Source organism: Mercenaria mercenaria, chromosome 16 (assembly GCF_021730395.1).
Source record: "Mercenaria mercenaria strain notata chromosome 16, MADL_Memer_1, whole genome shotgun sequence".
NCBI lineage: Eukaryota > Metazoa > Mollusca > Bivalvia > Venerida > Veneridae > Mercenaria > Mercenaria mercenaria.
In genome coordinates, this window is record NC_069376.1 from 35,097,192 (window position 1) to 35,109,790 (window position 12,599).

The window sequence follows — 12,599 nt, forward strand, 5'->3', positions numbered from 1 at the left end:
ATCATTCACTCTGGTCAGACCAACCAACCAACCTGACCAATATTATGTAACCCCTGATTCTTTGAATAGGGGCAAAAATAATACTGAATGAATCCCTTCAGAAGTTTCCGATTAAACAGTTCCCTGTTACTTGACCCATTGAAAACTTACCGCAATCGTAATCCAATGTTATGTCTATTGAGGTCCTGTGACCGTCCTGGTTCTTTCCGAAGTTTTTCATCCCAAGCATGCGTAACTGGATGAATCTGTGAAAGAAAATGGTGAGACTGGTTTATATATCATACGGATCAAACAGGGCAACTGGATAAAACTGTATCAAAAATGGTGAGACAATGATTTATTATCATGGATAACTGAATGACTCTGTAAAAAACAAGAGCTGTCCGTAAGACAGCACGCTCCACTATTCGGCGATTTGACAGTAAAATGAATATATGTCTCAATAAGAGACTTCTACTTCAAAAGGAAGATACACCAAGGGGCATAATTCTGTCAAGAACACAAACTAGAGTTATTGGGATTGGTTCTACACATGCAGATGATGATGGTAAAAATATATTTTGATTTTCAAGTCATAACCTTATATAGTATCAAAGTTATGTCCAGAAAACAAAGATTGTCAAAAAGTATGAAAGGGGCATAATTTGGTCAAAAATACAAATCAGAGTTATGGGGATTGTTACCACTCATACAGATGATGATGATAAAGATACATTTCAAGTTTCAAGTCTTTATCTTATATTGTACTAAAGTAACATCAAGAAAGCGAAGACTGCCAAAAAACTTTAAGTATGAAAGGGGCATAATTCTGTCAAAAATACAATAAGAGTTATGGGGATTGTAACACACATTATAAAGAAACAATTTTAATTTCTAGTCATTATCTTTTAAAGAACCAAAGAACAAAGCTTTCAAAAAAATTTAAATTCCAAGTATAACAACTTTGTGACCTAGACCTTGGGTATAATGGGCCCAGCCCCTGCACATACTTCGTTTGTATGCTGGACAATGTTTATGTGAAGTTACAGTAAGATATAAGCAATAGTAACAAAGATATGACAGAACAAGAGCACCGCCGTGCGGGTGCTGACACTCATCTGATTTTTTTTTGTATAATAGAAAAATTGTCCTACCCATGATTTTCTAAGTCCAAAATGGGCAATAATTCTTGCAAAAAGCAGGATGGAGTTATGTTTCTTGATGTACATAGTCAGCTTATGATGGTGAACAACTTGCAAGTTCCAAAGCAATAGCTTGAATAGTTTAGGAGAAAAGCTGACTGAAACATAAAACTTAACCAATAAATCTGATATTTTCTAAGTCCAAAAGGTGCCATAACTCTTGCAAAAAGCAGGATGGAGTTATGTTTCTTGCTGTACATGGTCAGCTTATGATGGTGAACAAGTGTTGCAAGTTTTAAAGCAATAGCTTTGATAGTTAATGAGAAAAGATGACTTAAACATATTACTTAACCAAGAAAACTGATTTTCTAAGTCCAAAAGGGGCAATAATTCTTGAAAAAAGCAGGAAGGAGTTATGTTTCTTGATGTACAGGGTCAGCTTATGATGGTAAACAAGTGTTGCAAGTTTCAAAGCAATAGCTTTGATAGTTTAGCAGAAAAGTTGACCTAAACATAAAACTTAACCAAGAAATCTGATATTTTCTAAATACAAAAGGGGCCATAAATCTTTCAAAAAGCAGGATGGAGTTATGTTTCTTGCTGTACAGGGTAAGCTTATGATGGTGAACAAGTGTTGCAAGTTTCAAAGCAATAGCTTTGATAGTTTAGGAGAAAAGCTGACCTAAACATAAAACTTAACCAGGCAACGCCGACGCAGACGCCCACGCCGATGCCAATCAAGTGATGTCAAAAAGTTGCCGATAAACTTTCCTTAAAAATAAACTATAAGTATATAAAGAAAGTGAAGATTGCTAAAAAGCTTTAAGTATGAAAGGGGCATAATTTTGTCAAAAATGCAAAAAAGAGTTATGGGGATTTTAACTACGCATACAGATAATGATTATAAAGAAATATTTTTAATTTAAAATCATTATCTTTTAAAGTATCAAAGATATGTCTATAAACGAAGCTTTCGAAAAAATTTAACAAGAAAATAATTCCAAGTATAACAACTTGGTGACCTTTGACCTTTGGTATAATAGGCCCAGCCCCTGCAAATACTTTGTTTACATGCTGGACAATGTTTATGTGAAGTTACAGTAAGATATAAGCAGGAGTAACAAAGATATGACAGAAAAAACAAAGGTTGCCCAAAAACTTTAACCTTAAAAATAACCTAAGTATAACACCTTGATGACCTTGACCTTTAGTATAATGGGCCCAGCCTCTGCACATACTTTGTTTGTATGCTGGACAATGTTTATGTGAACTTACAGTAAGATATTAGCAACAAAGATATGACACAAAAACAAAGGTTGCCAAAAAACTTTAACCTTAAAAATAACCTAAGTATAACACCTTAATGACCTTGACCTTGGGTATAATGGGCCCAGCCCCTGCATATCCTTTGTTTGTATGCTGGACAATGTTTATGTGAAGTTACAGTAAGATATAAGCAATTATAAGTAACAAAGATATATGACAGAAAAACAATGGTTGCCGAAAAACTTTAAAAAAGAAAGCTCACGTCGACGCCTACGCTAACGTCGATGCCGACGCAGGGGCGAGTAGAATAGCCCCCGTATTCACCGAATAGTGGAGCTAAAAATGATGAGACACTAGTTTATATTTTTTAGGATCATCCATAGTTAGACACTGGTATATATATCACTGGGATTATCTGGGGCAACTGGATAAATATGTACAAAGAACTCTTAATAAGGTGTGTTAGCTATCTTACCAATAGAGTAACACTGGTTTAAAAAGACAATGCCAAGCAAAAATTTGCTCTGTTAATCATAATTGCAGTACCATTAGCCAATGACATTTGCATATGATGGTGCTTCCAGTGATTTAAACTAACAGGTAATGTCAATGACATATAATGAAGCTGTCAATGATTTATAAATAGCAGACAACGTCAGTGGTATTATAACAAAAACATCAATGTTTTATAAAAAGCAGACAATGTCAATGGCATGTAAATGAAACTGTCAATGATTTATAAATAGCAGACAATGTCAGTAGTATTATAACGAAACATCAATGTTTTATAAAAAGCAGACAATGTCAATGGCATATAAATGAAACTGTCAATGATTTATAAATAGCAGATAGTGACATATACATGAAACTGTCAATGATTATTAATAGCAGACAATGTCAGTGGTAAATAACAAAACTGTCAATGATTTATAAACAGCAGACTGTGACATATAAATGAAACTGTCAATGATTTATAAATAGTATACAGTGACGTATAAATGAATCTGTCAATGATTCATAAATAACAGACAATTTCTATGACATATAAATGAAACTGTCAATGATTTATAAATAATTCATATATAGCAGACAATTTCAGTGGTATAAATTTAAGTGAAACTGTCAATGATTTATAAATGGAGTAAAACTGATTTATACTTCAGAGACAATACATTTGAGCCGCACCATGAGAAAACCAACATAGTGCGTTTGCGAACAGCATGGATCCTGACTAGACTGCATATCCGCGCTGACTAGTCAGGATCCATGCTGTATGCTTTCAAAGCCTATTGCAATGGGAGAATTTGCTAACAGCATGCGCAGGCTGGTCTGGATCCATGCTGGTCACAAACGCACTATGTTGGTTTTTTCATGGTGTGGCTCATTTATTGAGCATAATTATTGATTGAACGATTTTGATGATTAAATATGAAAGCGACAATGTAAAACTGGTTTATGGAGACAATGTCAGTGATATTTATAACCGTATACTGTCAATGATTTATAAATGACAGTCAATGTCAGTACCATAAAATGTGACTCAAATGATATTTAGAATGTCAGTGACAAAATTATGACTGGCATATGATTTATATCATGATAAATGCCAGTAACTTTCTTTGACCGTTAAGTGTGACCTTGACTTTAGGCCTATTGTCACGGATTGTGCATGAGGATGAGGTTAACAAATTATGCTCTTCCAGTGGTTTAAAAAATTATGATTCAAACACAAATTTAAGCTATTTTATCTTTGAATAAAATTTTAACCTTGGACAAAGAGACCCTAGTCTTGTGTTCTCTCCTTTTGATAAGGTAAACAATGGATGCCTGTTTTAAGAAAAACTTCTAAGGGGTTTAGACAATATCAAGTGAACATGAAGATGTATTGTTTTTTTCTTTACTTTTGATCTCCAAGTCTGATCTTGACCTTAAGACTTAGTGACCTGGGTTGTGCCCTCACCACATTGTTTTTTGAAAATTTTCCCAGATGTTTTCCCAATATTATATATGCAGCAGACACTAAATACAAATGAATGAACAGAATGGTCTAACAAAAGACACACACCTTGTCTTCCATTGGTTCTGTTAAAAGACAAAAAAAAAAAATTAATAAGTCAACTGTGGGGGGGGGGGGGGACAATAATATTCATGACAAGAGCTGTCCATAAGACAGTGTGCTCCACTATTTGGTGACCTGACAGTAAAATGAATTGATGTCTCAATAAGAGACCTCTACTTTAAAAAGAAGATACACCAACATATAAACAAGAGCACCGCCTTGTGGGTGCTGACGCTCATCTGATTTTTTTTGTGTAATAGAAATATTGTCCTACCCATGATTTTCTAAGTCTAAAAAGGGCCATCATTCTTGCAAAAAGCAGAATAGAGTTATGTTTCTTGATGTACAATGTCCACTTATGATGGTAAACAAGTGTTGCAAGTTTCAAAGCAATAGCTCTGATAGTTTAGCAGAAAAGCTGACCTAAACATATAACTTAACCAAGAAAACTGATTTTCTAAGTCCAAAAGGGGCAATAATTATTGCAAAAAGCAGGATGGAGTTATATTGCTTGCTGTACAGGGTCAGCTTATGATGGTGAACAAGTGTTGCAAGTTTCAAAGCAATAGCTTAGATAGTTTAAGAGAAAAAGTTGACCTAAACATAAAACTTAACCAAGAAATCTGATATTTTCTATGTCCAAAAGGGGCCATAAATCTTGCAAAAAGCAGGATGGAGTTACGTTTCTTGCTGTACAGGGTCAACTTATGATGGTGAACAAGTGTTGCAAGTTTTAAAGCAATAGCTTTGATAGTTTAGGATAAAAGCTGACCTAAACATAAAACTTAACCAAGAAAACTGATTTTCTAAGTCCAAAAGGGGCAATAAATCTTGCAAAAAGCAAAATGGAGTTATGTTTCTTGAGGTACAGGGTCTGCTTATGATGGTGAACAAGTATTCCAAGTTTCAAAGCAATAGCTTTGATAGTTTAGGAGAAAAGTTGACCTAAACATAAAACTTAACCAAGAAATCTGATATTTTCCAAGTACAAAAGGGGCCATAAATCTTGCAAAAAGCAAGATGGAGTTATGTTTCTTGCTATACAGGGTCAGCTTATGATGGTGAACAAGTATTCCAAGTTTCAAAGTAATAGCTTTGATAGTTTAGGAGAAAAGCTGACCTAAACATAAAACTTAACCAGGCAACGCCGACGCAGACGCCAACGCCGACAACCGCTCAAGTGATGACAACAACTCATCATTTCTTTTTCAAAAAATCAGATAAGCTAAAAAGACCCTACCACTCAGAAGGGTTAAAGGTCAAGTATGGAAGGAGTACTGACATTCTTTATTTTAATTTATTTATTTATCTGTTTGGGTTTTATGGCGCAACAACACAGTATAGGTTATATGGCGCCAAACAGGACTACAAATTTTGGTTCCACATCTCATTTACATCGAAATAAAAACATGAGGTATGGAATCAAAATTTGCATACCTGCTGGAATCACAGAGTTACTGCAAAATCAAGTGTTAAGACCTATTAGTCGCCTCTTACAATCATGCAAGGGTAAGGCAGTGGTTCCAATTCTTTTCATACACAGATTGTCCCAGAACCACGTCATGGGGCTCTTTATTTTAAGTTTCAAGTCATTATATTATATTGTACTAAAGTTATATCCAGAAAGCAAAGATTGCCAAAAAACTTTAAGTATGAAAGGGGCATAATTCTGTCAAAAATGCAATTAGAGTTATGGGGATTGTAACCACACATGTAGATAATGATTATAAAGAAATATTTTTAATTTAAGTCATCATCTTTTAAAGTACCAAAGATAATATGTCTATAAACGAAGCTTTCAAAAAAAATTAACAAAAAATAATCAAGTTGGTGACCTTGACCTTGGGTTTAATGAGCCCAGCCCCTGCATATATTTTGTTTGTATGCTGGACAATGTTTATGTGAAGTTACAGTAAGATATAAGAAATAGTAACAAAGAAATGACAGAAAAACAAAGGTTGCCGAAAAACTTTGAACAAGAAAGCTCATGCAGACACTGACGCCGGCGAGTAGAATATACCCCTATTCTCCGAATAGTGGATAATAGAGTGGAGCTAATAATAAAATGATGATGGCTGAAATGCACATTAGAATTAAATATTGAAACAAATTACTGACAATAAATGAAATCATATTGTAACTAGCTTTTGATATACTAAGAATTAAACATTGAAACAAGCAAAATGAAATTGTAACTAACTTCTGATAAATATAAAAATATAATGATATTACTGACAATATTAACAAGAATAAATGGGTGTTACTGATATGCTATCACAGTGTTAATAAAAAAGACAGTTAAAGCAAAGTGCTGAGAGTGTGTAAACGGGTTATTTTAGATTCTACAGAAGCTTTAGTTTACATTCAATCCTTAATTTTTGAACATCAGGGTTCCCAGGGAACTTCCCAGAAATTGGGAAAAATCCTTGATTTTTAAGATTTTATTTCAAGGCCTTGTCCATGAATTTAAAATACAGAGCCTAAAACCAGGAAGAAGTCAAAAAATTTGTATCCACAGGACAGAGTTTTCAACTATATGCTAAAGGTTCCGTTTTGGAGTCCCTTTTCACTCAAAAGTAACAAATAATGGAACATTTCTGGAAAAGTCCATGAATAATTTAGCCAGGAAAGAGTGGGAACCCTGAAACATGTATAGATGTAACAACCCTTTATAACATATATGCACACATAATAATAATAATATATATGCACATTTATACTTGCATAAGTATGCATTTTTATATATGTGTGCATGTGCAGTTAAAACGTGAACAGAAAATATAAAAGATGCAGATTTATAATAATGAACATGTTAAATCCACTACAAGACTTTAACGTCTAATGTACATGGAAAATAATATGTTAACATTTACAAAACAAGAACATGTAAATGCTTACATACAATGATAAACTGCAGCATGCCCTTAGTAGAATTTTACTACAGCACTAAATTGTAGGAAAGTATTTTATTTTCATAACAAATTTTCAAATGAAAAGAATTCTCATAGTACTGTTTCTGCACCCCTCACTTCCCCTCCCCAACCACTTCTCCCACAATTGAAACCAAAACACATGTTTCAACAATGCAAGCAAATTTCATTAAAAGTTTGATTAAATAGAAAAAGTGGAAACTCTACAGGTCGCTCAAAGCCATTCTTATTATTTTTATATTAAAAATTAAAATTATTGTCTTTTTTTTTTTCTCAATTTATTATAAATTATTTGTTTTCTATTCAGGTCCATTTTTCACAGTTGTTGCACAGAGAATCCCTTTACAGTTGTTTCAATTTTATAAAATTATAAAAATTTATTTTGCTTCATCACCACTTGCTGCAGCCATTCAAGTTCACAAAAAAGGGCGGGTGGCAAAAAGCATGAAAAGCAAAAGGTGCAATTTTAAACATACCCCAGGACAATTTTAATTTGTCCTAAACACAATTTGAACAACAAATCATATGCATAATATATTCCAAACTGCAGGGTCAGAAGTTACAAAACTAAGATGAGGACCAGTCTAAATTCAAACTCCAGCCTCTGATTGGTTGTTTCTGAGCTAAGATTCCAAATTGACCAATGGTAAGGCTGCAATCAGAGACTGGTTTCCAAGATCTGTTTTATAATGCTGAACTAAGTCCTCCAGCATGTTGTCTTCAGTTCTCCCTCCAAGACTAAATCTTATTAAATAGTAACCAGTCTCGAAAAGCAACCTAGCTGACCAGTGACAATTTATTTCTGTCCCCGAGTCATAGCCAATAAGATAAAACCATATAATAGACTAGTTTCTACAATATTTGCTTTATTAGTCAAGGAAAAAGGACAACATTTCATGTTGTTTGTTTTTTTGTTTTTAGTTTCTATTTTAAATGAAAGCTGTACATTTTCAATTTAACCATGTGAGTATTGAAAATGAACCATCACATACTGTTCTTAGTTTGAATCTTTGAAAATTTTGCTTTTAGTTTCTATTTTAAATGAATGTCCATTTTCAATTTAACCATGTGAGTATTGAAAATGAACCATCTCATACTGTTCTTAGTTTGAATCTTTGAAAATTTTGCTTTTAGTTTCTATTTTAAATGAATGCTGTCCATTTTCAATTTAACCATGTGAGTACTGAAAATGAACAATCACATACTGTTCTTAGTTCTGAATCTTTGAAAATTGAGTACTTGACAGTATAAAAGAAAAGTAACATCTGGCACTGCTGAATGGAATACATATTTTGTTTAAATCCAAACACCTTTTGAAGTGACCAAACTGGGTAAAAAACAACTAAAATATCTACTGGGATATAACATACACTGTCAGTAGTGATAGAAGAAAGGCACAAATTACTATAAGTCTAAAACTGAAACCTTCTCATTTTTAATAGGCTTTAAAACTATAAAATAAGTTAAACATTATCAGCATTCATCTGAATTTTACGTATTGATGACAATCTGTATTTTAGAAAAGTATTTGTGCAAATTCTCCCATCACTTAATGCTCAAGCCATAACTGTTTCTCACCCAATACCTACCGGTTCAGCTTTACTGAATTTTTTATTACTTTTAACATGTCTGGTTCTGTCTGGAATGTCTTTATAACTGAAATCACAAGTTTTACAAATGAAATTCAAGTCTAGAAGAATGTCTGTGTTAAACATGCATTCACAATACTTACTATTCTTTCATAATCTATTTTCTTAAATCCTTTTCGCCGAGGCTGCCTTGGGCGGTCAGGAATTTCTCGGTAGCTGCAAAAAAAGAACACATTAAACATTTATTGATATCTGTGTTACAATGATACCAATGTTTGCAAAGTGTTTAAATAGGCCTGGTAAACACGGAGATGCATCAATGAGTGCCGAAGGGTTTACAACAAGCAAATTCGATGCATTGATTGGAATCCCCCGCCGAAAGGGTCAGAGGTGAGGAACGGCAAAAAAATATATCCAGCAAAAAGTTAAGAATGTTACCAAGAAGCAAATAATTTCATTAGTCAAAATCAAATTAGAAGAAAATGAATGGTTTGTTTGGGTGGGGGGGGGGGGGGGGGGGGGGTGAGGATACAACAGTTTACATGTTGACTATAAATATTGATAGAAAACGAAAAATGAAAAAAAAAATATATATAAAAAAAATAAAAAAATAAAAATGGGGGGGGGGGGCGGGGAAGGGGAATGACCAAGGTAAGGTGGCGACCAGGTGTAGGTACACAACATCACATGTTTATAATAAATGTTTATGGAAAAGAATGAGAAGTTTAATGAAATTCTTCCCATAAGTTGATTTGTTATGTACAGATCTGTTGATTTTTAAACAATTCAAGGCCAATAACTACATGGAAAATTGACCAATCGAAAAAAAACTTGAAGGGCATCATTGCAGTATCTTGGTTCATGTCTATTTCAAGTTTGATGAAAATCTACCTGCTAGTTACTGAGAAATGGCTGCAGACGGACATTTTTCATTAAATCAAGGGCAATAACTCTGAGGGAAATTGACCTATCAAAAAAAAAAACTTGACGGGCATCAGCGCAGTATCTTGGTTCATGTCTGTTTCAAGTTTGATGAAAATCTACCTGCTAGTTACTGAGAAATGGCTGCAGACGGACATTTTTCATTAAATCAAGGGCAATAACTCTGAGGGAAATTGACCCCTATCAAAAAAAAACTTGACGGGCATCATCGCAGTATGTTGGTTCATGTTTATTTCAAGTTTCATGAAATTCTACCAAGTACTGTGAAATCATTAATATTCGTGGGGGACTAATTTTCGTGGATTTCGTGGTTGAGTTAATCCATGAAATTTAATCCCAACGAGCAAGTACAATTCCCATTCATTTTACGTTCAAATGTTGATATCCACGAATTCATATCCCCACGAAATTGCCATTTTGACCAAAACCACGAAATTTCATGCCCACGAAATTTAATGATTTTACAGTAGTTACTGAGAAATGGCTGCGGACGGACGGACGGACTGACGGACGGACAACGCCATTTCAATACCCCCCTCCCGATTTCATCGGCGGGGGATAATAATGTGTAAGTCCGTTCCCAAGCAAAAGCACAGACCAATTTTTCTTTTTTTGTTATGCTTGTTTTATCATCATGGGGATGCGTAACTGGGTGGATACAGACACAATTATTGATATGGCAACTTTTAGCTTTTGATGGAGGAAGTAAGGAAGACCAAAGGCACCCCTCCTGAAATTTTTCATCATGGTGGGGCACCTTGGTAGATCTGTCGATCAGAGACCTACTACAAGGCTGCTTGATGACTTCCTCACATGAAAAATTCTATGCCCCAAGAAAGGCTGGAACCTATACTGGTCCGAAGGGCAATTGATTTGAAGTCAGCAACATTAACCACTTGGCCACAGAGGATCAACAACTAATTACATTTCCATCTGTCCGAAAGGAGTGACATCTGACGATTACTGATAGAATGGGTAATGTAGTACTGATAAGATTTGTTTTGTTTGTTTTGGATTAGCGCTGAGTTTCAACAGTATTTCAGTTATGTGACTGTGAGCAGTTAACCTAACCAGTGGTCCTGGATTCTGTACCAGTACTATAACCTGTTCTCACCAACTAACAGCCAATATCTCTACATGATTCAGAACTGGCTGATGAAATGACATCTGACACGATGCTTTTTATCGAATCACCAGGGATTTAAACTCACAACCCGGTAATCAAAAATCTGCGCTCTCTCTATTCAGCTATAGCTAGGGGGCGGTTAAGTACCAGTATGACTGCCCACAGTCACCATTGTAGATACAGTAACACCAAAATGCAACTAAACAAGATCAGCTGCCATAAATATAATATCAGAATAAGTCATATAATTTTATTGATAAACACGGTAAAACCTTACCCTTCTAAATTTCTAGAATGGACTGGCCCATCATTCAATTTTGGCAGTACCACTTATTATTCAAAGGGTTTACTGACTGAATAGCGAACAGTTGCAGACCATGATCACAGATGTGCACACTGCTGATCTTGGTCTGCACTAGTCGCTTAGGCTAAATCAATTGCCGTCAGCAGGTAAAATCAAGTCAACTGTTACATGTAAATGTTTGTGGATACATTTAATAAATGTAAAATTGGTTTTTGAAAGTTTTCTCTGTGCAGATATATCTGCCTAATGATGTTCTTGAAAAATATAGTACAGATTTCTAGACGATTTTCTCACTGCTGATCAATATAAAACTCAGATCCCCTAGACCTCTCCATTAATTATTCACTAAGTGTATACTTTCACATTTCAGGTAAAAGAGAAGATGTAACTCATCACAACTAATGCCGATACCGTTTTCTCAATCAACAATCCGTTAAACTGACAACGTGTAGTGATGATACATGTAAATTTTGTGGTGTCCAAAGAACATAGAAGAAAGTTACCATGCCCTCTAGCGGTCCTGTCAGTTCAAGTTTGAACGATCTTCGTAGAGGGTCACCCAAGAAATATGAAAATTTTGAGTGAATTTTTTTTGAAACCTGGCATACACTGTTTGACATGAAAAATTTGAAAGTCCTCATTGTACTATGTTACGGAAAAATGATCATCACTTTCCAACCCCACTACAGTGACTACTAGCAACAATATTTTTTTATCTTAAACCTTACCCTACTAAATTTCTCTAATAAATTTCTCCATCTTTCACTTTGGACAGAACCATTACTTGTTAAAAGGTGTGTTTACCAAAATAATACTGACTGAATAGCAAACAGTACAGATCTTGATCAGCCTGCACAAAGGCAGAATCAGTCGTGTCCAGCATGATAAGGGTTAACAAAGTTGGAAGAAGTTGACCACCAAACAATTTCTTTCTGTGTAACTATTTCAAAAACAAACCAGTGATTTTGTAGAAGATACCTTTTCTATAAATAGTTCTTCTATAATAATGCTCCATTTGCACAAGTTAGGAAGAAAAACGGTCAAAAAAAACATCTATGCAAAATTTCATCAATTTCAATTCATATATAGTTTCAGAGGATGTCATTCGATGAAAATGTGAACAAATTTACGAAGAAAACATAGACAGATGGACAGCAGACAGTCAAAGATTATATATATTTAAACCTTTAAGCACCTAGTGTTTGTATTAAGCTAAACAATAGTTTAAAGGCAACTTTGAATTGCTTAATATGCCTTGTTTC

At 34.4% G+C, this 12,599-nt stretch overlaps 1 protein-coding gene across 18 annotated transcripts in view; it reads right to left on the reverse strand.

The window, feature by feature from the left end:
* Nucleotides 1-12,599, reverse strand: part of LOC123539991 (doublecortin domain-containing protein 2-like) — a 106,775-nt gene that overhangs the window by 48,259 nt on the left and 45,917 nt on the right. For 15 of the 18 annotated variants that reach the window (XM_053526696.1, XM_053526713.1, XM_053526709.1 and 12 more), the window contains 2 exons: nt 9,109-9,181; nt 151-245 (listed from right to left, as the gene is read on the reverse strand). In XM_053526696.1, the coding sequence (XP_053382671.1) occupies nt 151-245; nt 9,109-9,181 (168 nt within the window). Of the gene's footprint in view, nt 1-150; nt 246-8,965; nt 9,033-9,108; nt 9,182-12,599 lie in introns of all 18 variants that reach the window. The other 3 variants (XM_053526697.1, XM_053526703.1, XM_053526701.1) reach the window with 1 other exon arrangement.